Raw genomic sequence first — 27,612 nt, 5'->3', positions numbered from 1 at the left:
TAGATCTCGCAAAAACAAACACGGGGCTTTTGTTACCAAGACAACTGAAACAATGCGACTCTCGCGGCGGCGTGGCTTCGTGGGCGCCTCCATTACACGCGACGTGCCACGCGGATGTTCAGAAGACCTGCACTTCACCCCCGACCCCTCCATCCCTCACATGTTAAGGCCCATGTGAACAGTTGAACTTACAGATTTTTTTTTTTTTTTTTTTTTTTTTTCCTCCGCATTCTGGAGCAGCAAAATGAATTCAACTCCAAACCTAATTAATCCACAAAGGTTTCACGTCTTAATCCCCAAAGTCAAGGGGGTTATTGTCCTCACAAATGAGGTCAATGTTTCTCCCAGCGGAAATATGGGAACGGCAGTGCGACTGAGGGGTGAAAAGGGGGGGCGCGGGCGCGGGCCACTTAAACAAGGCTAGGCCCCTGACGCACCGCGGACGTCCCTGACCCTCCGGCGCGCTTGGCAGAGATGACATCAGATTCCGACCGCACTTCCACACCGTTTAACCAGCGGGAGAAAGCGATAGCGACACAGACACAGATAAGAGGCAGAGCGGGTGATGGATGAAACAGAAGCCACTCGCTGGCGGACCCTTCATACCTTTTTCCACGGTAATTGTGCCTCGGCCCTATTTTGACAGGCCTGAGCGACACAGTGACGGCAGTTTGTCATGGGAATAAAACAGACGCCTGCCGTCGCAGTAGGCCTGTGCGGGACTGCTGGTTTGGACCCTCACCGCCTGACCTGGCCAGGGCTGCAGGGATCATCCCAGTCGGCCCCACCGAGGAACCGCGGCCAAGCGGCAGGCAAGGGTGAGCTCGGCACGGAGGTCTCGACAGCTTGGAGAAATCTGCTGGCTAACACACTGTACTGTACGGCAGCGACGAGGAGACAGGATTCGAGAGGGAGGGGGAGAAAATGTGAACATACTGTAAAGGCACGATTTCAAATTGGCGGAAAAAACCCAAAAAAACAAAAAGTAGCGACCAACACATAGAACAAAGAGCTTCTTTTTCTACCCACACTGGTGCCACTGAAGAGAGAGCTCCCTATGAACCCAACATACAACACAGTCTCATTAGCAGAAGCTCAGTTGTTTATGATTACCCATAATTACGAGCACTCGAAGGAGACCTAAGAAAAAAAAAAAACGAGAGAGAAAAAGAAAGGAAAAAAAAAAATGAAAAGAGGGAGAAAAACAACGTGAATGTAGCCTTGTTGCAGGCATTTTCATTTCAAAGTTCTTTCAAGCTGGAGAAATAAAAGAGGTTTACATTGTCATCCCCACTGCTGTGCTTGACACATTAGTTTAAACTGACAGTGGAAATTAAAATCTGTAAATGGTTCTTATTTTTCGATGCACAATGTACGAATCAGCTGTCAAAGTTGCTGTTTGTTGATTTTTATCGGGAGGCTTATTACATTTTGAGAATGTGACAATTAAAAAGGCTTCTATCATTCCATAACTTTGCCCGCAGCCAATCTACAGTATGATGGAATGCGGGACGGGAGAGGGAATGCAACTTGGAAGAGGTCGGCTAATGTACAGCAGTTAGGGGCAATCAGATTGAACTTACTTTCCACTGTTTTCCAATTTCTCTCCAAAAGACTAGATTAAAGCCCAGCAAGAACACACTGGTCATCAATATTAGATTTGACGGAAATCTCCTACTGCTTTTAAACACAAGTCATCGCCCGACAGCTGTTCCGCAGGGAACATCGACCGAGAGGCACTCCAGTTCGAGTTGTGGGGTCTGGAGGTTAGGCACAGGTCACCATAGCGGTGACTTTCCACTGGCCCGATTGGATAAAGAAGAAGAAAAGGAAGAAAGAAAGTGGAGTGATTGTCATTGTGAAACACAATGGTAACACGGTAACACAACGAAATGTGTCCTCTGCTTTTAACCGTCACCCTTGGTGAGCAGTGAGCAGCCATGACAGGCGCCCGGGGAGCAGTGTGTGGGGACGGTGCTTTTCTCAGTGGCACCTCAGTGGTACCTTGATTTGAAACGACAACCTTTCGATTACGGTGCCGCTTCCTTAACCGCTAGGCCACCACCGCCCCATAATGACATCAAACGTGTTGCTCACTGGCTAAATGGGGTCTCCTGTCGGCGAGGTCGCGCTCGGTTTTTTACCTGCGGTCGGCCGCACGTCTGCCCCGCTTTCGCCCTTCCGACTGCAGGCAGTGTCCACAGGAGAAAAAAAGATTTAAAGGAGAGGGGGGGGCCCGGCACAATTGTTTATTGATTTTATAATAGGCTTAGTGCCAGCGAAATAAAGTGGAGGTCACTGAGCGGGAGCAGCCCAGAGGCAGTGGCGTGACAAACACGGGCTTACACGCAGGTAACAAGCCTCCAGTCCAAATGCTGGGATATTGTTGGTGCTCTGCCTGCCTGTGAAAGCTGCCGGCGGAGTCGTTATCCTCTTTTTAAGACCACTGCACATAATCGGCACTATTGGAAACAGGGCACAGCTTTAAGGCTCCTGAGGCCAAAGCGGCATACAGGCAGGGGAGAGAATAATGCGCTGAGAAAGTCATTATATATCCATGTTGCTAAAAGGAAAGAGCTGACACCTTTTTAGTACTATCAGAGCAAAAAAATGTATGAAAAATAAGTGGGCAGAACTAAATTCAGTAACGGTAAACAGTCACCAGAATAAAAACTGAATTCATGATTTGTTGAGCTGAAAATGTCCTACATAAGACTTGGGGGGCTGGGGATGTTTGTATTCATTAGAATTGACTGGAATTATTTAATTAAAGTTATGCCCATCTATCTGTATATTTGGTTTGATAGTAGTTGTTGTCCACAACTGACATCTCATTTGTGGTGTCCACTGACAACTGTTATTAAGAGCAAAGAACACAGAAAGAAATGCAAAGAAACGTGTGGTCCAGAGGGTGAAGGAGCAGACTCATAACCAGAAGGTTGCAGGTTCAAATCCCAAACCACCAAAGTGCCACTGAGGTCTCTTTGATCAAGGTACCGTCCCCGCACACTGCTCCCCGGACGCCTTTCATGGCTGCCCACTGCTCACCCAGGTGATGGGTTAAATGCAGAGGACACTGTACATGGGGCAGTGGTGGCCTAGCGGTTAAGGAAGTGGCCCCATAATCAGAAGTTGGGGGTTGCCGGTTCAAATCCCAAATTTCACCGTGTGCTGTGCTGCTGTGTATCACATGTGACCATCACTTCACTTCATACCATGTACAATGTGTCACACTTTCACTTGAAGAGAAAGGAAGTAAGGTGCTTGACAGCTGTCAATGATCATTATCACATCACTTGTTTTTATTCAAATGGAAAAAACATCATTAAGGTTCAGAATCTGGATGGCTGGGTGGGTAGTTTTCTCCCCTCCAAGACACATATAACCAGCAAGCAGTATTGACTGATTGTAATTATTTCTATAAATCCTGAACACATATTTCATGTGACATTATCAAACACTCCCCATGCTCCCCATGCTCTGCAACTATCACAGCCTTCGACTTTTCATGTTAATTCTCCCAAAAAGCATTACGGTCTCTATTCTTATATATCAACTGTTTCAAAACAAGACAGAACAGATTTCAGATTTCATCCTGTTTAAAGGCCAATGCAGTATCAACATTTTCTTCAGCAGATTCACTAATGCAATGCTGAGAAATGGCAAGCTTTAATTGCTGATGGGTTCCCTATTTGAATGCCAATTAGTGGAGTATTGGATGCTGCTTTATAAGAAACATAGTGCTTTTCATAGAGACCTCAGAATTCTTAAAAATGCTTCGAACGGTAGCTTTAATGACCATCGAATGCATTGTATACAAAAAAAAAAAAATGCTTTTTGTATACAACACAGCAACAAACCCCCCGGCCAGTTCCGGCAGTGTCTAAATAAATGACACCAGGGCAGTATCATTGATGGAGCATCTGAGGCAGAGAATGTGAGCAATGCCCGGTTCACAGAGGTACCCACAGATCACAGCTAATCGGACATGCTGGAATCAATCACTTTGTGTCAATACACTGGGGCGGTTCAAAGTACAGTGTGCAGCAGACGCCTTTCTCTGGCGTCTCCTCCACTCTGCCTGGCCGTGATAAGGGCCGGATCAGTTCTTCTGTTGCCAGAGACGATCTGCGATACTGCGCGAGAGCGGTGTGTGTATCTCTGTTTGTGCGTGTGTGTGTGTGTCTATGTGTATGGCCTGATATATGGATGATAACACTAATTAGCTCATTTTGTTTGGGGCACAACACTCATTAAAAACCCAGTGGGGCCATTAACGTTACCGTCCCTCCAAAACGCTGTAGCCACCGTATTAATCTCCTCCGCTCCCTTTCCTAATGGCCACCGCTTCAGGTTGGGTTCAGGAAAGATTTGTGTGTGCTAACATTTTTTTTTTTTTTCCTTCCCATTTTCTGCTCCTTTCCAATCGGCCCCGACTGTGCAACATGCAACAAGGCACCCCAAAAAATACAAACACACACCTTCCCCGACCAATCACGGCACGCGCCGGGTCCCACAGAGCGACAGTGTTTGAAAAAGAGAGATGGGATCCGTAGACGCGAGGGCTTGACAGCGTATTGAGATTTGCGCGCCAATGTAGCGGTAATTCCACTGATTCGCCAGGGCTTGGAGTGCCATAAGGCAGCGCTTATCCTGAGCAGGATACTCTGTTAGCACAGACCTTTCTGGATTAAAGCGGGCGGGGTGTAGCATCCTGCTAACTGGGCTGAATACAGGGGCCCGTCTCTGTGGGGTCGGATGCACAAGCTTTCAAAAGTTTAGGGTCATTTAGAAATGTCCTTGGTTGTGATCAAAAAACCCTTTCCAGACATTGTTAATGTTGTAAATGACTGTGATAGCTGGAAATGGCGGTTAATGAATGCAATATCTGCATAAATATTGAGAGGGCCATTATCAGCAACAATTAATCTCCAATGGAAGGCAGCATTGACTAATGCAAGTTTGTCACTTTAAAAGCCTCACTGATTATTAGAACTGACATATAGAATGCCAGAGGTCTGGTTGCAAATGGAGGAGTCTGACAAAAGTAAAACGTAAAACGCAACTATTATTACTAAGAATAATGGAAAACAGTCACATTTCTAAATGACCAGAAACTTTTTATTGATAGTGTATGTGATGAGGTCCACGCCTACTACACGAGTTCCACGTCACAAAGCCAGGACGTATCATATTGGTTGGAATAAAACAGCGAGGTTGGCTTACATTTGTTTCATTTAAAACAATTTAGAAAAAAAGTGACTATTACTGTACTTTGCTCGCTCATCAAGACATGAAAGTCTAGCCAGGCACAGTGGAATGGCACCGGTCCCATGTTTTAGTAAAAACACACAGTTAACCGGTGCCCTCGTTAAAACTTGATGGACTGATTCGTGCGAGCGGCCCCCTCTTTTCTTTTTAATGACGCGGACCAGCGGGCGGATGGACGAGGGCAAAAAGCGAGAAGAAGAGGGGCGATATTAGCGGCGCTGATGAGATGTGCGGGTTTGCCATTTGCCCACGGAGCGGCGAGGCTCCGGCGGAGCTGGGTACCATATGGCTGGTGAGAGATTTCCTCCCTCTCTTCCTCCTCTCAGAGCCTGACAGCTGGATGTCTGCTAACAGGGGACGGGAGGCTTGGCAGCTGCAAGCTGAGCGCAACGCTTTGATGCCACTCTCCGCACAACTAATGCAAACTTTCCACAGGTAGGCGAGGGGAGGATTAGACGTATAGCCACGGCGCGCGAGGCGAGGTACACGGGAGAGGCAGAGGGTGCTCGGCGGGGAGGGGTGGAGCGAAAAAGGCTTCTGGGAGCGCATTAAAATGTACAGCTGCAGTACAAAAGAGATTTTTTTCTTTTTTTTTTTTTTAGGTTTTTGAGTTTGACTCAAAGGGGCTTTCATCATCTTAAAAAGACTTGTTTTGGTACAGTGATGCAGGTACGAAGAACGAATAAAAATATTCCGATGTTCTCGGTTTATTTTCGTTTTAATTTGTGTGGAAGTTGGGACGCGGAAGCACCGCGGCGAGCAGCTTTTGTACAGCTGGTTTGGGGCCGGCTGCAGGTATGAGTGATGCGGCTCTTTAATTTGATGACGCTCGTCCCTGGGAGCGCGTGGCCCACTGATGAGTCGACTGCGGCGTCTCATCAGCTCTGGCTGAGGCAAAAAACTCCTTCACTCTACATCCTCTTATTAATCATCATTTGGGTACTCAAAACACAGGGGTCTCCATCTTCTGAAGGGGCTACTCGCTGCCTCCTGTAGCTGCCATGAACAACATGGCCGTGATGGCGACCCGCTCAACGTCTGAACGTCTTCGACTGACATTCAAGTGTGACAAGACTGGCCTACATTCCGGCGTGAGCTTTCCAACCAACGGCGCTTTCTACAGTCAAATCATAGAAATTATGTCATGTGAGGCTACATTTCTATTATGATTGGAGTGTAGTCTCAGGGCCTAGAGGTTAAGGAAGCGGCCCTGTAATCAGAAGGTTGCCGGTTCGAATCCTGATCCGCCAGGCTGCCACTGAGCAAACCCCAAAGCGATAATTTTGGTCAGAAAACTGTGCACAATATACCTACAAGATCAACAGAATTATCATCATTTGATATTGATAGTTCGCATGGTTTCCATCTGAAATAGATTGTGGATTGTAAAGTAAATTAATGAGGATCACAAAAACTAATTTAAAAAATCATTGGACCACCTGTTCAGATGTGTTTTAAGGAAAATTACTAAATAAATGAATAAAAAATATATTCGGTGTTCTACACATAGGTTGCTCTAACGCTTTAACCCTGGATGCCATTGTGTTTTTTAGTCTGTAACTCTGCTATTTCATATACAAGGAAGAACAAACTAATTTTTTGTCTCCCTCACAGTAGAACACAATGATCAGTAGCTTCCCACTAGACGTTCATCCAAACATGGCTCTCATGGCCAACTCAAGGATGCTAAACCTGCATCACTCAAAGAAAGAAAGAAAGAAAGAAAGAAAATAGGAGGAATGTTGGGGGACGCAAGCTGAGAGTGACAGATCCTTCCCACAGTTCCTCGCTGCAGTCATGTGAGAACGCAACCTGTCTTACCTCACCCCCCAACTGATGGAGACAAGAGATTCTGGCATTCTGATGCTGTTTCACTCTCATGTCTGGTAGGAAACGATAGCCGATGTGTTTATATGAGTGTGAAAAAAAAACATCGGTCACCCTACAATGTGTTTATGATGCGGCCATACAATTACATAAAGTATGTGGCCTCGCTCTGCTCCTCCTGGTAATACCCGACACTCTGGCAGTAACAACTTGCCTAAGCAACGCAGGATGTCAGTGAGAACATCTCCCCCACATTACATTACCCTCCAAAGTTTTCACCCTCATAATCTACGCGTTCAGCTCCAAGTAGCGTATGAATGATTTTTTAATTCTCTCCAAGCACTCTGTCTCACTGTGCCTCTGCCCTTCTGTCTCACCATCCTCTCTCTCTCTCTCGCGCGCGCGCATTCTCTGCCCTCGTTCCCCCTCTCCATCATGCCTGGCCTCTCTCCCTCTCTCTATCTTCATCTCGATCTCTTCATCTCTCACTCTATCGTAGCCTACCCTTCTCACTCAGCTTCTTTAGCGTGCCCTGCCCCACTCTCTCTCTCTCTCTCTCTCTCCGTCCAATGCCAGCCCTCCCTCCCTCCCTCCATCTCTCCAGGCCCCCTGTTGCTGCCTGCTACCCTGAGCCGTGGTGTCGAGTTTGGCTGAGCTGAGAGGAGCAGCTGGGCCAGGCTAACGGGGAATGATAATGACCTCCGAAATCTGCTCTCCGCTCCACAACAATAGGGTGCTCAGTCTAGTGGAAAATTGTGTTCATCAGCTAGCTCTGCTCACTTACTAATTGACATTGCCAAATATTTTAAGAACAATTGGAATGCACATGCAAAAAAAAAAAAAGGGGGGACAAAAAATGAAGATCTTAATCCTCTGACTTCATTTTTTTTTTTTCCCCAACATTTTTTCCAGGCCTGTCGCTTAGAAGATAACCATCGGCAAAAAAAAAAAAAAAAAAAAAAAAAAAAAAAAAAAAGAAAGAAATAGAGAGAGAGAGAGCAGAGAGAGAGAGGGGGGCAAACTTTTCATGTCATTATTTGCCTCATGTCAGTGTTGTGATGTTGACACAAAAGGCTTTTTTATGTGGCCTGTCAATGGGGTTAGGCGCGCTAGAGCGAAGGGAGATGGAAGGCGGGGGTGAGCGAGGGCAGAGGAGGAGGGAAGATGGGAGCGACGCCCTCCCTAAATGCCCCCCCGTCACCTACCAATGGGGTATAAATGTTTGATAAAATATGATCCCACTCTCCTAACTGCTGCATATCAGTCTTTAAAATATATTAGTGAAGTCATCCGTGGTATCTCTGTACATGCGGGCATGTGATGCAGAGTGGATGATGAAAAAGGGGGAAAAAAGGGGGGGGTTGGGAGAGAAAAAGACAGGATTCTTCTGTCATGGTATCATATGGCTGGTCGTCCATATTTAATGAGACGAAGGTCAATGTATTCGGCTGCTCTTTCACACGGGAGGCACCCCAATCATGCCCAAGTTAACTTGTTCAAACAAAGCGCCCTCCCATCCGTTTGTGTTCACAGGCTGAGAGAGCAGCGCCTCATTCCACTGGAATTTGGCATTGACAGAATCAGACAGCTGTCACCGCTCCGATCCTCCTCTGAGTCAACGTTCCCATCAGGAACACACACAAAAAAAAAAAAGGAGAGAAAGAAAAGAGAAAAAGACAAGCCGTCCAGTGCCCTCCATAATAAACTTCCATTTGAACTTTTGTTTGGAATCTTCTTTCCCCCCCTGTGATTTCCATGAAAAACATGTGGAACGTTCTCCATGATAAGGCCCCTTCACGTCTTCTTCGTCTCTCAGCGGCTCCGCTTCCTAATGACAGCTTCCTGCTGCACATTCACCTCCATTTCTTCCGTTTCTGCAGCGCCACTCTCTCCGACACTCATTCGAAATATCATTCTGATGCATTAAAATATTAATATTCAAACAGGCTACCTAGCCCAGTGCGGCAACCTTCTGTTATGGAAAGATAAATATTATGTTTTAATTATAAAAACATAAAACAGAAATGGAGGGAGCAATGAAAAAAGAGAAAGAAAGAAACACGTCTGTGCCAAGGAGGCTTGTTCAGGAGAAAGGTAAGCAATGTTTTGGCAAAGACATGGAATTAAAATCTGGTTGATATATGGCATGAAGGTTACCCTGCTCCCCCCCCCCCCGTCTCTCTCGCTCACTCTCTCTGATTCCCTTTTCTCGAACAGTACTTTTTTCCCCCTCTCCCTCCACGTTGCTTCTGCTATAACCAAGCGGGGAATCCTAACATGATCATTAAGACATAAAACAAGCTGATAAATGTTTCATAAGGACTGGCCCTGGCGATGGCCTCGCAGGAATACGGTGAGCGAGTGGAGACGACACTCCAGCTAGCGCCTTCATATACTCCTCGGAATACAATCGGAATGTTAATTTATTTTTATTATTTTTTTTGGTTAAAAAAGGCAACGCTAATTCCCACCATGGGTAATATTTACAAATTGAGTGTAGGGAAAAGGGAGCGAGAGATCAACAGAGAGAGAGAGAGAGAGAGGGAGGGAGGGAGGGAGGGAGGGAAGTGAGCATGTGAGAAAAGGGAACCAAATGAGCTACTAAGGGGAAATAAATTACCCTTTTATATTGTTCAAGCGTGTGCAAAAATACTAAGTCTACATTTATCCAAGACGTGTCAGTCAGCGGAGCACACTGACAATTAGCACGTTGAATAGAATTTTTTTTCTTATCATTTAAAGACACCAGAGCCCTGACCTACTGTACTGAAATATAACGCTGTAATGAATTCACCTCATACACATGAACATCTTTTCACATTTTGTGACACTTAAGTGAAAAAAGAAGCAGTGAAAAAAAAAGACCTGCTGAGGTGGAAATCTTCAAATGAACAGAAAACGTACAGGTTGGACGAAAAAAAATAAAAAAAGGTTAGGAGAATAAAAAAATGAATGATGGTGACAGGGGGAGGAGGGACAGGTATACTGTGAGGAGAGTGTCGCGAGACACAGCTGAGCTGAAGGGTGAGATGGAGAACACCATTCGTTTGTGTCGTCCCTCTAATAAGTGCTAAAAAGACGAGGTCTGTCCTCGTTTTACAGCTTCTTGGCTGGAGAACCCTATTGCTGCTGGAGAAAGAGAGCTCAGCAGGATGAGATCCTACGCTGCGATGCCTGCCCCGGGGCCTTTGAAGTTCAAGACGTCTGGTGGCTCTCCTCCATCTAACAGCAACGTGGAGATTCACAGTTTGCCTCCACCCGGGCCCTTTGCCCCTTCATACGCACTTATTTCATCTATGCTATGTTCCTCCATGAGAGCGCCCTGAAGATGTTGTGCTAATGCTAACAGGCCGGTGCGAGTTGAAACTGAGATATGAACGCACCTTAAGCGGACCATTTTGTCATGTGCACTAGTGTTATAAATTAATTTGAGCTTGGGCAGTTTTGGTTATTTTTACTTTAATTACACAGCAATTACATTGTAACAGTAAGTCTGCATGTGTGATTAACCCATTGTAATTACGTAATTAGATGAATATCCATGCTTTATAACCTAAGGCATCAGTCGGCAAATCCAATTTCAATTTGTATGGCGCGAGCGTTTTGCCGACATGTTTGAGAGCTGTAAAGACCTTGGGATATACGCCTAATCCTCGCCATGTTAAAACGCTGTTCCTCTTAAAAAATATTTAGACATGGGGGATTCTCACCAGGAGGGGAAAATAGTGGAGGCAGGTTTGTAGCCTTAAGGAAAAAGGGATAAGGAGGAGATGTAGTGTGTGAGTGAGAGAGACAGAGAGAGAGAGAGAGAGAGAAAGAGAGTTGGTGGAGTAGTTTGGTTTGGGGTGGGCTGCTATGAAGGTGCACCAGCTCTTTATAGGCTTCTATTAGCACGATATCGCTTGTTTCTTCTCATTTACAGTAAAAATGTTACGGGTTCTGCAAGAACGAGCCTGCATTGGTTCTTTAGCCACATTTATTTTCCTTTTTTTTATTATTTCTTTTCTATTCCCCCTGTACAACTCGCTCTGCCCTGTGCTCTCAGGTTTAAATGGTGTCTGTCCTGACATCGCCCACCGTCTTCTCCCTCTCACCATCTTTATTTCCTTTTCTTCTGGCCTGTCACTCAAGGGGTGCCCATAATGAATTCAGAAACATTATCAAAAGTGAAGGTCCTTGTTTATGGGGCCCGATTCAAAGTGAAAAATCTGGAATAACAATAGATTCTTCCCCCAGTCAAACCAATCTTGTAACAGTAATAAAAATGGGAAGATATGGGGAAAATGTAATAAAGACGAATATAGGGGAGAGGTAAGGGGCAGGAAATTCTAGTGAATAAGGAGCATATTTAAGTTTTATTATTGGGGAAGTGAGGAGAAAGGTCTTTAAAGGACATTTCTGGAGCAGCCTTTCCCCTCCCTTGTCTTTAAACAAATGCAGTGTCAAAGACAAAAGCGATTGTGTCGACCTTCTTTCACAGTTGAGATGTTATTGTTGATTACTGTAATTCAAGTTTAACTCAAAATTGCAGTGGGTAGGTGGTTGTGAGGTCGGCAGTGGATGTTGAAGGGAATGGGGAGGTGAAGGGGGGGTGGGGGCTGAGCAAATTCTTTTTTTTTTTTCTTTTCTTTTTTTCCCACCCCTCCAGTCACTGGAAATAAATAAATAAAAATAATAAAGCGAGTCGTTTCTCTCCGGGCTAAAGGGCTGACGGAAATAATAAAAGAAACAAAGAGGTATAGCCCGCCACATCCTGTTCGCTTACAACTCCTTCTCAGCTATGCGCAACACAAACACATGCACTCCCATGCACACACACACACACACACACAATAACGTATGACACCTTTCTCCACATGGGCTGAGCACATGCTTTCTCACACATCTCAGTTTCTAATTAAAACTCCTTTAAGCTCCAAATGTGAATCACGCAGCCCGTTCGTACTGCTAATGAAGCTAACACCAAACTAGGAAAAAAAAACAGGGCCGCTGGCCCAAATGTTTTTTTTATTTTTTCTAACAACGTTATAATTACATTTATCTGTTTACTGTTTCCTCTGTGCCGCTGTTCACCTGTAGCTCTACTGAGGGCGGGGCCGGCTGCGAGCGAGCACTTCCTCTGCAGGCCTGCTGCCGGCGGGCGCGTGGCACGCTCAGGGCTGGGCCGGGGCACTGTACCTGTGACTTCGCCAGCCGGTTCCTGCCCCCCGCCACCCTGGCCTGCGGTGCAGAGAGAGCCCTCAAGGTCAACCTTAAGACATGCTTACCGCGGCGGAAGGGAGCTGGCAGTGTGCCCGTATTACACCATCCTGCCCCGACCTGCAGGACCAGCGAGGGGATTTCATCTGCTGATCACACTGTCACACGTAGACGTAGTTAGTACGTACACACACACACACACACACACACACACACACAGTATGGTCCAGGGACAGGCAGAGCTGTTATGTATGTTCATCTTTTGCTTTCAGTTTTAGAATTTTTCTCACCATTACTGTACATCTACTGATTTGCCTGTTTAATATAATGCAACGTGATATACTAAAATTTAATCATTTTGCTTCTAATCTGTCATACTTATATTCTCAAAGGTTAGACACATGCCATGAGCACTGCATCGAAAAATCAAAGTACTTGAGAAAGGGAATAAAACAAAATCTAACTTTGTGCATTAAAATTCAGAAGATAATTACTTCCGTCACATTGCCCCCTCCCATCCTGCTGAGATGTGTTTAGGTTTTAATAGTCTCTGTAAAGAAAATAAGGTTTTATCTCCTTCTCGTTTTCATTAATTCCTAATTGGGGTGGGGGGGTTGACTGTTATTAATTCTTAGATTAAAATAAACATAGCCCATTCCATGTTCAAACCCATCTCTCTACATGGAGATGATAAGGACTCCGAATAAATAAACAATTTCTTCTGTACTGTAGAAATTAAGTTGCTTAGAGCCTTCAGCTAAGCCACTTTTTTTTCCTGATGACTTAAAAGCACATTTTACTCTGCAAATGAAGTTCACATTTTTTGACCTGCTTTATATGTATATCTTTAATTAGTGTCTTGTTTAGCTTAAACCAACTGATTATCACATAGTCATGACCTAATTAACGGGCAGACTGCTTAGCTGTAGTGTTCCACCCCGGGGAATAAAAAAGTTACCTTTAAAACTTCTCTAATCGTTAGCAGCAGCCCGTCTTAATCCCACTAAATGTACGTACACTTTATCTAGCAAGCTTCCTCTGAGTTCCCCCGCTTGCCTGGGTTCACTGTCTCCTCTGCCTTAAAAAGAGAAACGCCTTTAATCGCGTTGTAATGTGCCCTGTTCGTGCAGCTGCTCCTCTGGGATATCTCGGAGCCGCTGAACCACATGTCCTCTCCTGTGTTCAACTTCCTCTCTACTCCATGTCTCATGTTTGTGTCCAAGGACCACGAATGTATTTGGGACGTTGTAAGTGCACCGGCTCCTAACGTGTTTGTATGTACATCTGTGTACAGTATCTTAAAATGTCTGTGTGTGTGTGTGTGTGTGTGTGTTGTGAGTGACTAAGCCTCTTGTCTCCAGTAAAAACACAGAGGGAAAGGCAGTGCCGATGGGCCGTTCTCAGTGAGGGTGTTTGATGGGTATTTGAACAGAGGCGTTGAGTATCTGAGTTATGCTCGGAATGTGCAGCTCGAATGTGTAGCTGTTTTTTTTGTTTTTTTTCCCACTTTGAAAAGCCAGATTTGATCAGATGCTCCCACCCTCCGCTCACCCCATTTTTTATGCTTCTTTACCTCCCTTCACAGCGTATGGCTCAAGCACAATGTCCTTGAAGCACAGTATATCATGTAAGATTACTGTCGCCTACAAGTCTCCGAGTAACGGCACTGTGCAGTCCACACCTGAGTAAGTGGTTAACATGCTGAGGCGCACGAGGGAAAGGGCAGGCTGTCAGAATGCAGGATCAACCATCTCTCCGTTTGACCACGCTAATCTTAAGCCATCACTGACATTTTCATTACCGTACCTGAATTAAGTCCTAAATTAATGGAGTTCTGTTTGGGACTGTTTACTGTCGTACTGTTGGTAAGAGGATCATGATTTGTTCCAAAATTAACACAAATTCTCCAAGCTGTGTGAACAGAGTGTAAAACGTAGAGCAGCGCTGAAACGGCGAAAACCGTGACTGTCAACACCTCCTATTTGTTCGCTCCGGTGTGTTTGCTGAAACTGCCAACAGGTGGCGGCTCCACAGAGACCGAAGAGAGACGTACCTGAGGATGGAGAAGACGGGTGAGGGCTGTCATCCTGCACACTGCCAGTCTGGGAGTGTCCTCCTCCAGCTCCGCTTTCCTCTGTCACGTTGGAGGAGCCTGGGGTGGTTGACCGGCTAATGGACTGAGATTCTGGATCGCTGGCCGAGCCCCGCCTCTCATCTGCACCTGTAGTGCCATGCTGGAGTCCTTCCTCTCCAGCTCGGCGGTCCTTGCTGTGCACCCTGGAGTGGACCACCATCTGGTGGTAGGTTCTAAAGACCCGACCACAGTCAGGACACTCAGTGGGTTTTTCCTTCATGCTGCTCAGACCATAGTCTAGGCCAGGTCCCAATCCCAGACCCCCATGGTGGGACATGAACTCTCTGTGGCCGTCAAATCCACCACCATCCTCTTTTAGGGACATCATGCCTCCAACACCTCCAGTCTTAACTCCGAGTAAAGATTCTGTATGCTGCTTCTGCTTTAGGCTCTCAGCAGAGGCCAGGGGTGGATACTCGTGTTTCTCTTTTGTGAAGCCAACCATGCCAGCAGCACCAGCCAGATCATCATCCTGCCCGTGAGACCCATGGTGCTGCTCCTTAGGCATGAAAGAGCGGTCAATAGCCATTCCTCGAGCCATTATCTGCCAGGCCTGGTAGCTGTTTAGAGGGTCCATTTCAGCGACCTTGGCGGCAGCCTGAAGACGCTCCATGCAACTGGATTTGAGTGGTGGCACCAGGTTGAGGCATCCCAGGAGCGAGCGCTTCTCATTCTCACCCAGGCCATGACTCATGCCAGCAACAGGGCCCAGTAGTTTCCCCAGCATCTCCTTCTCCTTCATAGCAATGCCAGCCTTGGCAAGCATCTGGTGTTGCTGCTCAGCAAGCCCCTGCTTGTCTGGGGAGAGGAACCCACCCTGCAGACACGAGATGTAGCGTGAATAGAGGTTTGCATGGGCCTCTTGGGCCAGGCTGCTCATGCTGTTAACAGAGGGCATGTCCTGGTCAGCGGCTGTTATTGGTGGCTTACTCTTGATGGCTAGCTTGTTGAGATGCACTTTCATGTGGTTCTTAAGAAACCAAGGTTCCTTGAAGCGACGACCACAGATCTGGCAGCTGTGCTCGAAAGAATCCTTGTGCTTACGCATATGGCCCTTGAGGAACCAGGCCTGGCTGAAGATCTGGCCACACACCTCACAGCGGAACTCATTAGCTGGCTTCTCACCATTCCCTGACCCAGCTCCCTGTCCCTGGGCAGATTCTGCAGTAATGTGTGCCTTCTCTACATGGCCAATGAGGTCCTCTTCATGAGAGGCGGCAAACTCACACAATGTGCATTTGTAGGGCTTGTGTAGGATGCGAATGTGGCGCTCCAGCTCCTCGCGCTTCTTGAATTTGCCCTTGCAGAAGGTGCAGCGGAAGCCTGTTGGCGGGTTAATGCCTTGATCATCATGCTGGTTGGTGCCGGCTGGCTTTGGAGAGGTGGAAGGCTGTGACAGACTGTCTGCAGTGCCACTCAAGCTGGTGGGGGTGAGGAGGCCACAAGCGGAGCCTGGCTGCTGCTGCGGATTGTGGGCCTGAGGACCCAGGTGAGGCTGGTGTTGGAGGGTCTGAGTTGGCTGAAGAAGACTGTTCCTCATCTGCTTGTCCCTCAGAATGGCTCGCTCTTCAAGTTCATGCAGTAGCCGATTCTCCTCACGGATGCGCCCACGTCCCTTGCCTAGGTTTCCCAGCTTGTGGGTGCGCAGGTGGATCTTCAGATTGCCTTTCTGGGCTGCCCGATGGTCACAGTAGGGGCACTTGAAAGGCTTCTCCCCGGTATGGGTACGCATGTGTAGAGATAGGATGCTGTTGAACCGAAAGCGTTTGCCACACAGTGGGCATGGGTACTTGCGGTTCTTGCGGGCATCGTCTTCAATGTCATTCATCTGGGACATAATGCCCATGTTTTGCCCATTTAGGAACTGCTGCAGATCCACACGCCCATTTAGCCCACTCAGGGCACCTGCCTCCATGTCCCGATTAAGTTGGTTGGCTAGCAGAGCCATTTGGCTGCTGATTGGCTGGCTAGCCAGGGCAGCATGGGTCTTTTCATCCAACGGAGTTGCAGCCTTTTCCTCTGGGATCGGCTGGCGACTTGGTAGGTCAGGGAAGGCATGGCCCAGCTGGGCGGTTAGCTGGTGCAGCTTCTGGCTGATAGGGTAGCGGCCATTAAGGACGGCACTGCTAAGATGTGCGTCAGCGTCTGGGACTGCTGAGGACACACCAAGGCACAAACTAGAGTCCTCCATCCTGAAAAATAGAGCAGACAAGACAAAGGGATACGTTCAGTCAAGTTGACATCAGAATGAACAGACGTTGTAAGATATGTCTTTATTTGCACCTTAAGTGCAGAGAGATTAAACAAGCTAAATCTTTCATTTAATGAAACTTGACAACAACACTGATGAGGGAATCAGTGGTCACAAGTCGAAAGAGTCAAGGAGGAAGGAAGGACAGCGCTGGGTGTGAAGTGTATGTGTGTTGTGTATGTGTTTATCTCCTTTTGATTTATGAAGCACAACATGTACCCTCACACTTGGGTGAAAAAATCTGTAACTCTGAGAACTTTCTTTCAAACTGTAAAATAAATTTGGATGCAGTAATTACCCAGTAAACATGGCAGGCGCAACATAATTAAGCTTCTCGGGCCCATCCTATCAGAATTCCTCCAATTACACGCCTTAATGAAATGGAGCAATGCCATTGTCATGAAGCCGGCGCAATACTACAATTATGATATTAACAATAGCACTTAAAACCAAGGGGTTACTCCAGTAAACACACGCTCTTATCTCTCTACTGCGACACTTGTCTTGGCGTAATTTTCCATTAAGAGGCGCATTACGTTTGATGCGAATCACTTTGCTCTCGCTTTCTTTCTTTCTTTCCTTTTTTTTTTTCGCTCTCCTCTCTTTCTCCCTCGTATGGCTTCCGATTAGGAGAAAACAACATTTGCCGTTATTGAAAGGCTTCCCAACATATCAGAGGGTTCCCAGTCATTTAAAATGGTCACAGAGTGGCCCAGCGCCGTTGTGCAGAAATGAATACACAAGCAGACCCTGTTGTCATCTGGCACGGCGCTTGTTATTTAGGATGCTATACGCTATCTTAAGGAAGGATAATTGTGTGCCGTATCCCCCAGCGACCAACAGGGTCAGGCTTCAGAAACAATAAAGTGAGTTTTGCTTTGGTCAACAAAATATCGTATAATATCTCATTAAGCTGATTAGTATGCTGCCTGGTAACAGCGGCTGTGCACTATAACACATGATTATATTCATAAAAATCTTTTCAGGGCAGGCCACTAAGTACTTGTATTAGGTGAGGATGCAGAAGAGCAGCCTGGAGCCAGTCTGCTGAGGCATGTGAGAGCAGAGGGAAATCTCTATTCCTTTGCTCGGTCTCTCTTTTTTTTTCCTCTCTTGTTCACTTACGCACACACAGTGACACAGAGACCCACACAGAGGTGCGCGTACACACACACACACACACACACACACACACATAATGCACTCCAGCCTGAGGGAAGGTACGGGTGCAGTGGATCCACACCTTTTGGTCATTAATAAACCATTTAAACTGTAAAAGTTGACCCAGTTTATGCCACAGGAGAGACGCTACCTTGTGACTCAGCAGGCAAGCAGCAACAGCAGGCAAGCAGCGGTGTCTGAAAACAACACTCAGCAATACTACATACAAAGTAGAATAAAATAAAATAATAAAAATAAAAAAAACATTGTGGGAACACATATTAATGATATAAAATGTCCAGTGACAACCAGCTCATAGATGTCTTGGCTGATTCTAAGCGGCTTAAATTACAAATGCAAAATTAATAAAAAAAAGCAGGAGAACAAAAAAAGTCCAACAAACGCTGTCTCTGAGAGTTTTTAGGCCGTGGGAGGGGAGCACATATTTGCTGACATGCTCTCGTTAAGAACTTTAATAAGCCCTGCCTCTTCTTCAGCGATTTACTCCTCCTACACTGAACCCTTATCTCATCCAACATGAATAAAACACTGTGGCCACTTCCAGGGGTTGCAGAACGCATTGTGCCCAGCCGCTGAATGCAGTCATTTTGTCGTCATCTTTTTAACTTTCAACTATTTAGCGAAAACTCTAGACTGCAGGCTTTCAGCAAAAAGCTCCAACAGTATAGTGTGCATGATTAAGGGGGTAATATGCATGCTTAAAGGTTTTATGACGTAAAAGACAAATACCACTACTACTACTAATAATAATAATAATAATAAATTGTTTTTAAATAGCCATTTTCAGTTTGTAATATAGTTTTGTACAGAAGTGACTATTTAGTGCCACCACACCCTCTGCACAGGTTTTTGTAAAGCATTCTGCTTCCCTGTAACAGAAATCTATGATTTAACCACGACTGATGAGCTGTTGCTCATTTGGAGAGATAGCAGCTTGCCCTTTTCTTCAATTTGATTTCCTGCTTTATCTTTACCATATAACAAAGGCAGATAGACAAAGGAACAATGTGAAATGAACTGACGAATCCAGTTTGTTTTTGAACGTACCCTCGCTGACGAGTGTATGCAAATGAAGTGCATTAATATGCCTCCCTTGCTCCCAAGTCATTTCATTTTTTTTTCTGATTAAAAAGGACATTTCATATAGTTAAAGATGTGACACACTCACAGGCAGACACACACACACAAAAAGTGAAAAACACACTCTCGCACACACAGACGCTTACACACATAGACAAATAACCACTGCTTTCTCTAATAATTCAGCACCTTATCCATGGCCTAAGAAACATGCACAATGACAGTGGTAATATTCTCTAATCACCCACACTATGGTGGCAATAATTATCTTTAAAAAACATATTTTGCTGAGTTTAATCAGGAAAACCCTCTGCCAAGCCTTATCTTTAAAGAAACAAAAGAAAGTATAATCTAAACACTTCTGCACTTAAAATGCAGCCCTGCTGTCATGGTTGGAGCCGCATCAGATAACAGCCCAAAACTAATATGAAAATGAAAGAATTCAATGAGTGTGCTCAGGAGCCAACTTCTGACCAGCTTAAATTTTCACTTATTACAATAAATTACACAGATTGTTATGGCCCGCCCAAATGTGCCTGCATACTGTAAGAGTCGGGTCAAACGGTGCATTATTTTACATTTATATAAATGCATCAGAAGGTAATAGAAGAATTGGACCGTCATGGATGCCGGGGTACATTTTTTCATCTTTTGCCTGATCAGCTTGGATGACAGTGACCTTTGCCTGTCTTAGAAACCCAACTAACCCCTGCAAACGGCATTGCTCTACAGCATGTCAAAGCCCCTGCTTTTTTTTTCCTGCTTTGCTCTGCAACCTTGTGTTCTCATCTTTGACACCAAAACAAAGCCGATTCAGCCACTTACCTTAAGTGCTGCCTTAGTGTTAGAGCCCTACGGTTTCTGGTGCCACAGCTAGAGGCTCACCTCCTCGGATTAGCAGCTCTAAACCGTGGCCCTAACCGCCAGGCCTGGTAGGGGAGCCCCAGATGTGATGCCCGCACACACACCCACACACACACACACACACACACTTACGCACATAGTGATCCCCCTGCACGGAGCTCCTCAGTAGGGGGAGTGGGCGCGTGGCAGCGAGCTGCTCTTTGCGGCCCGGCGTTACCTGTCAGGCATGGTGTAACTGCAGCGCGCTCCAATTAATGCTAAAGCTGTGATCGAGCCTCTTTAAAGCCACCGAGACTTCCTCCAGCGCGTTCTCACAGCAAAGTGGTACTCGACTTTACAGTTTGTGGTTAATATTCATCCTTTCAAGCAACGCAGCAAACAACCTGATTTCCTGATCTTTCTTTCTCTCTGTGCATCTCTCTGTCTGTCTCTCTCTCTAACTTTCTTTTTTTTTTTTTTGCAAATTGCTTTGCAACTCTCAGCTCAATTAGAAGGTACCAACAAAAGTGCATTTCCGTTGCTGCTCTGCGGTCTTTATCTACACTAATGCAACATCACATAGAGCATTAACAGAGAATTAAGGTCCCCGAAAAAAGTTGAAATTTTCTCCAAACAAAAAAAACGAATAAACCAGTAAATAAATACAATGAGCAGATACTGGCCTGACCCAGTATACACATAAGTACATGAGCAAATATGAATCGCCGACCTCACACCGAATGCACGCTCTCTTTGTTCTTTGTTTTTGTGGGCGACTGTTTTTACTACAAAACTGAGTCATTTTTCATCCGTTTCAAAAGCCTTTTAGTCCATGCAGACATATTTTCTTTTGTTTATGCAACTGAACCACTTGTGCATTCATACAGCAGCATGTAACGGTGTATTTATGAACCTGGACAACCACACGCAAGTGACTAAATGCTTGTGCATGGGGGGGAGAAGAAACTTCGGCTAAAAATAATGCACATTAGCCCACAACAACACACAGGACGGCCATCAGTTACGCGTAACTTTGTTATTTTAAGTATTTATCGACCTGATCCCATTGACTAATTACTAAGCAATGCCTCATTAAATAATTATGAACACGGCCATCATTTTTAATAATTTAATCAGTATTTACCAACCGGGCAAAACCCAGACACGTTGCCAACCAAACCATAAAGGAGTCGGCTATGGAAAGAAAAATATGGAAGTTTACGCATGTTTCATATTTCATGTACGTATGGCCGGAGATGGGAGATATGGAAACATTCCCGGCCTGATCCTTGTCTTTTTTCCTTTTGTTTAGTCTAATGCAGGTGGTCTCCTGAACGGCTCTAATTAATCCCATAAAACGCAGCTTGTTTTTCCTCCACTCGATGCTCTTTGACTGAGCTGGATTATTAGAGGTAGTAATGAGGCGAATAGAGAAGGTTCCCGGAACGAGAAATAACTGCGACCAAAATCACGACGTCCTCAAACGGCGAGGTGCACTTTGCTGGAGGTGGCTGCTCAAGAAATATTTCAGCATAAACAGTATATGACCTATTTTTTTTTCCACCTAGGCCACAAGCGCGCTCGAGTGCGAGCACAGAATAAGGATGTGAAAGTGAAGAAGATAAATATGAGTCGTTAAAGCTTTCTTTTTTTCTTTTTTTTTTTCCCAGAATGTCTCTCACGCAAACACACACACACACACACACACACACACTCTCAATCAAACAATATGTCATTGAGGCAGTCTTAAGAGGACTTTTCAACAGGTAGGTCAGCTTTCAGCTCATCTCCACAGATCAGCATGAGGTCCGAGGCAGAAAAGAAAAGAGAAAAGAAAAATGCTGCTCTTTTTATCCCTCTGTCTGAAAGCCTTGTTGGGATGCCAGAGAGGCGGAGATCAATGGGAGACAAGCGAATTCCCACTGTTCATTGTCCTGGACAGGAACATCATCATCTTCATCATCATCATCATCATCATCTGGGGCCAGTCTGAAGCTCAAAGCCTTCTTTTATGCTAAACCATTTGCTGCCGTCTGATGTGTGTGTGTGTGTGTGCGTGTGAAAGAGAGAGAGAGAGAGAGAGAGAGAGAGAGAGAGAGAGAGAGAGTGCACATGTAGAAGAGTGCATTTTTATATCCATAATATACAATGGCGGTCACTTTTTGCCTGCTGTTCCGCACAGTGTGCTGAGTGGAAGATTAATAGTGCTGAACATTTGTTAAGCAGTCTATTGTTCAGAGGAGCGCTGAGGTGGAGCTCTGAATGGGCAAGAGGACACAGCGAATAAGAACAGGGGGAATTAAGAACATCAATATTAAACAAATTCATGTGCTTCCACTATGACAACATCAAAATGCCATCACCACCGTCATCAGAAGAGTCTTCAAAGTTTAACCCAAGGCTTCCAAACTAACTGGACTCAAATGAAAAGTGTTTTTTCTCTTTTTAATGTTCCTTTATTGGCTGCGGCGAAGAAGACTGTGAGAAATATTTTCAAAATGGTACTAAGCACAGCGATATGCACTAAGTGTCGAAATTATTGAAGAGTCCAGGCGTTGTTGATGCCGGTGCCACCTTGGAAAACACCACTCCGAGCATAAAAAGGGTGGCCAGCCCATGTGAAGTGCCTGTCACGCTGGGCATGACGACGGCTGAAAAAAAACCCACAACAACACGTATTGATGTAAAAGTTGAACTTGCACTGGTGACAACAGTCCAACCAGTCCATCACGTGCCTGTGGCTGGGTTTTGTGGGGTGACTCTGGTCCCTCCTCTCCCATGCGTGCCTGTGCCCTAATCACAGCTCTGCAGCAGGTCACGGTCACATCGGCAATCACGCATGGCTACTCCAGAGTGGAGAAAAGCCAGCAAACAATGGGCACTTTGTGCCCGTCCGTACTGGGCCGGCCGTACCCGGCCTTACATCATCGAGGCACGGTGCGATCACACCCGAGACGCAACATCATCTCCGAGAGAAGGTGCGCGCTGAAAGAGCAGCTCAGATCCGCTCCTTTTTACACACCAAACTTCAAATGTCAATATAACCCCCCGAAAACGGGCGAATATCAGATAATAATTGTTGTTTTCCTCCTCCTGTGCTGGTTCTCTTCTTATGAGCTTTTGCATAATGGCTCCAACAAGAGGTGTTGTTTTGACAGGTGGTGAAATCAAGACGGGAGGAGCGGGAGACAAGGTTCAATTTAGTTTGTGAATCTTTTAATTGTCGCATAGCTAATTAAAACAAAAGAGAGAGGTGGGGTGGGGGGAGGAAAAGAGAGAGAGAGAGAGAGAGAGAGAGAGAGAGAGAGAGACGACGAAAAAAGATCCTTAACACCCGCAACTATTTACCGTTGTGTGTATGCATACAGTGAAAAGCAAATTGCACCTTCAAGCAACCTGACGTGTGCCGAGCAGAGAAGAAGAAGAAAAAAAAAAGAACCAAATAAAGAAAGAAAGAAAGAAGTAGACAGAGAGAAATCTGGTGGTACTTCAATGTTCTTACCAGCTTTTCACGACTGGAGTCTGCAGTTCGGAGTTTTCACAAAACAAATGTATGGCTAATTAGAGATACTCATTACGGAAGGCAAGTCAAGTAATTATTTTACATCATGCTGCCGTTAATTGAATGATTCTTCAATGTCTTTTGAAAATATCTCCTTTCTTGTCTCTTCCTCTCCCCACAGAGCGAAGATAAGAAACGACCATAAACAGGTAGAGGAGCCATATGCTCTTGAATGAAAAAGCACTTCTGTCGTGGCAAATGGGCTTTTTAAATATTGAACCGCTGCATGTCTTTTTTAATATGGGTGATGTTAAATCGCCTTTATTCTGTCACTTTGATAAACTCCCGAGCTAATCTGAGAGAAAACTTTTTTTTTTTTTTCCTCTCCGTCGAGGAGGGTTATGCAACTGTGCTCAGTGTGTCCATAAAGCGTGTTTTTTAACAGGCTGCCCTTGCACATCCTGTTTAAGAAAGCCACTAATCTTATCAATGGCATCAGGAAGTCAGTCTTTACTGGAAATGCTCGCAATTCCTCGCATATGTTATAATATCTTTATTTCTCCTCTTCTGGGATAGTTTTTTTTTTCTGCAGCTGTTAGATGCGGCACGGTTACAAACTAAGTGGCAATGCACGCCCTCTCTTTGCTATCTGAGCCCAACGATGGAGAAGAAAGCGTGAAAGAAGCGATGAGGCGGGAGAAAGGGGGTTTATTAGGAGTAAAGTGTGTTTTATTATGGACTAATTGTAAGTAGAGGAAGAGTGTGTGGATGGTGTGCTCTCGGGAGAGAGGGTGGAGAGCCACGGGGAGATCAGGGCAACATGTTTATTTATCGGCCTTTATCTGAAACGCTGGGGCCACTTCTCCCAGGATCAGAAAGAGAAAAATGGAGAGAGAGAGAGCGAAAAAGAGAGGGAGAGAGAGTAGTACTGTGTGGGCCAAGCTAAACTGTTTGCCTACATGCCAGGACTTTAGTGAAACACTCCATGATTAGAGGTCTAAGACAGAGTTGGTCAAACCTCAAAGAAGTCCTTTAAATTTCTGTTTTTGGACCAAACAATAAAAATCTGCTTGTGAAAAAAAAAACACAGGTGCTTTTAGTAGTAAAGTCTTTTTTTTTTGTGATTGATATCATTGCCACCCGCATTCAGTACCAGACACAGGCGGCTCTGAAGACTCTACGCTGCTTAATTAAACAAAAAGAACAACCTCTGTTGTGCATCAACACGAGGGCAGCCATTTTGGCTAAGTATCTGAATGCACTCATTTTTACCAAAAAAAACCTACTAAGTTCCCATCTGTGCCCTGTGCTGAGTGGCTCCAGCAGAAACAAATCCCCACCCATTCATTTCAATGGTTCTCCGTATATGAAAAACAGATAAAACATTCAACAAAATATAAAAAGAGAAGTAACCTTTAAAGAAAAATGCTTTACATTTAAATGTATTTGTATATTTTGCATATTGTGCATTTAAGCACTTTTCGATTACTACTACATAACTATTACTACTACTACTACTATTTCCTTGATAATGATGTTGATGATGATGCAGGAGAAAAGAAATGAAACCTACCTAAAATCCTCGCTGATGTTTGGGTTTAAACGCAACTTTCATTTATTAATTAAATTACATTTTCTTTATATATGATTTAGACGACCCACACTTGACTGATTTAAAATCATTTGCCTAAAGTACCTGGTTTTGAGTGGCACCGGTGGTTTAGGACAAAATCAGGTGACATGACCCCAATGCACCATAAACTCACAAAATTCACAGGAAGAGCAGCAGCGTGGGAGGACAACTTTGGCTTAAGCACCAGATTCCTGTGTGTCTCCTCATTCACTTCTTCACTCCTTTCCCTTGCCAGGTCTCAGCATTTTTATCATTTCTCCATGCCCCCCCTGACCTTGAGCACGATAACGCAGTCATTGTCTTTCAGCAGTGGCTACAGTGCAACTGTCATCAATGGTGGGAAGACAGAGAGGCAGAGAGAGAAAAAGAAAGAGAGAGATAAGTTCATAAAGGCAAGGATGCTCTAATGAAAAATGACCTCTCTGTAAGGCATTCAGGAGGGTGTCCCAGGAGAGGCCGGGTGCCAGGAGAAGCCAGGCGGCTCCGCCATGCCTGTGTGTGGTGGGGATTACTCCTCCCCCTCCCCGCTTCATCTGTTTGGGGTGCAACGCCGCGGCCGCATTAGCATGTCGTACAGGTTCGACAGCGATCTCGCCGTGAAGCGACTCCTCGCACATGAGGCCAAGACCTCTGAGGGTCCCCCCTCTGCCGGCAGCTACACAACAGCTGCAGGTTCTGTTGCGTTTTATCCGCTATATGGCATCTACTTACAGGTTCATTATAAAACATGCCCCAAGTCATTAGGACAAAAAGAAACCTTTCACGCTACAGCCTGGCTCATGGACGGCAAGTGAGAGGTACTGAGGACCGGTACAATTCAGGAAACATTTCTGAGCTTCTTGCACATTTAAACCCCCATACATTCTATACAACTACATACCATATATCAAAATATTAATATCTGTGGTCATAGACAGACAGGCAGACAGACAGATGGATAGTTACGCATCAGCTAATAGCATGTAAATAGCATGTAGTTGCAGTGCTGAGGATATTGTGGCTGGCAGAGGAGCGGGCACCTGCGGTGGCCTGCAGACGCCGCTGCGATGTCGGCTGGTCCGACCCGGCGGGGGGTTCAAATGTGCCCGGCTTCTTCACGCCCAGCAGCTGAGCTGCTCTCCCTTTCCAGCATCCCTAACAGCCTGTCAGAGGCCGAAGAGGGGCCTTCATCATCGGTGCCCCCGTCCCCCTGTACACATCGCTCTCCCCTTACCCCTTAACCCCCAGAGGGGTCAGACGCCGCGACCCTGCTGACATCACCCCACTGGTAGAAGAGTTTAATCTCCTCACCCTCCGCCATTTCAGAAGACCCTGACTCTTGTTTGCGCACACCCCCTCCTTTCTTTCTTCCCCTCCCTCCCTCCCACCCTCCCCCCTCCATATTTTCTCTCCTGCATCTGATTAAGTTAACAATGTGGCGTTATTTGCATGCTGATTTCACAAGGTCCCTCTCCTCTCCACTCTCGCGCACAAACACGACGACTGGATGACGGTAATGTGATAGCACAGCAGTCGGCCAGCCAACACAATCTCTCTCCCAAACCCAGGTGTGTGCTATCCGCTTCCCCCTTCATTCCCTCCCCATATTCCTCCCAGCCTTGCCTTTTATAAAGGCTGTATTATAATCAAATCTGCAGGATAAAGAGAAAAAAAAAAAAAAAAAAAGCGGGCCGAAAAAAAGCTTGTCTTTTTTTTATTAATTATAGGCCGCCGCTGATGCGTACGTATTCCGAAAGCATCTTCAAAATAGGTCGGCATACAGTTTTCTATTCTTATCACATTTAAATGTCAACATGGAGCAAAGCTCTACAAATTAGTTCAGGCAGACTTCAACCCCCATTTAACATTTAAAGCTCCATTCTGTAAGCTCCCAATGTGTGATTCAAATCAGTTTACACACACACATAAAAAAAAAGGAAGCGGTGTGTCTTTCAAACTTCTCATTTCAATACTGATATTATTGCCAACCTTTAGCAGAGAATACGCTGCTCAGGGGCAGGGAGGGGGGGGTCAGAGTCATATAAAGCTACAGAAACAATGCATTAGCTTTCATGAATTATAGATCCGCCGCCATTCTCCCCCTTTATTTTGAGGTCCCGCGTACATCCTTGAGTGAGATGAATAAATCAAAATACGGGGGTCATTTCTTTTACACATACTGAGAGACCTATCCAGGGAATAATGACTTCATAAAACACCCACGGAGAACTGTCTTTGCTGTAGGCGGCGCAAAACCTCTCTAGGACGAATTGTGTGGGTATAATGAGCCACCGCAAAGGATCAGTTCACTGAGTCTTAATCGAAGTCCTTCGAAGACGCGATCAGGGTAAGTGAGAACACAAACACAGCGAAACGCCGGTCTGATTCGTGGAGCCGGAGTACCTAAACACTGGACTCAGCTTCTGACGTCTGGTTCTAGAGCCCAAAAGCTTTATTTACATTTTCAGGGTCATCATTCTTCGTGGATGTGTCTGAGATAAGGTCAGAACCCTGGAATAAAGTCTACATTGACTCAGCAGTACAAAGCAAATGGGGCCCAGCGCCCCCCGGGGGACAAGTTTCACGTGTCAAGCTGTTTCACGCCATGGGAACAGGGGCTAAACGGTGAGCCCGCAAGCCATGCACGCGGCCCTGGAGGAAAGTTGTGAGTGCGAAGGATAGGATGTGCTTCGCACGCCTCATTAGCCATG

General features: G+C 45.6%; 1 protein-coding gene across 8 annotated transcripts in view; it reads right to left on the bottom strand.

Moving 5' to 3' along the window:
• Window positions 1–27,612, bottom strand: part of znf536 (zinc finger protein 536) — a 158,489-nt gene that overhangs the window by 68,673 nt on the left and 62,204 nt on the right. For all 8 annotated transcript variants that reach the window (XM_028955734.1, XM_028955735.1, XM_028955733.1 and 5 more), the window contains exon 3: window positions 14,351–16,623. In XM_028955734.1, the coding sequence (XP_028811567.1) occupies window positions 14,351–16,622 (2,272 nt within the window). In that variant the 5' untranslated portion in view covers window position 16,623. The remainder of the gene's footprint in view (window positions 1–14,350; window positions 16,624–27,612) is intronic.

This window comes from Denticeps clupeoides, chromosome 16 (assembly GCF_900700375.1).
Source record: "Denticeps clupeoides chromosome 16, fDenClu1.1, whole genome shotgun sequence".
NCBI classification, from domain to species: domain Eukaryota; kingdom Metazoa; phylum Chordata; class Actinopteri; order Clupeiformes; family Denticipitidae; genus Denticeps; species Denticeps clupeoides.
The sequence above is the reverse complement of the archived record's forward strand: the minus strand, read 5'-3'. Positions and strand labels throughout refer to the sequence as shown.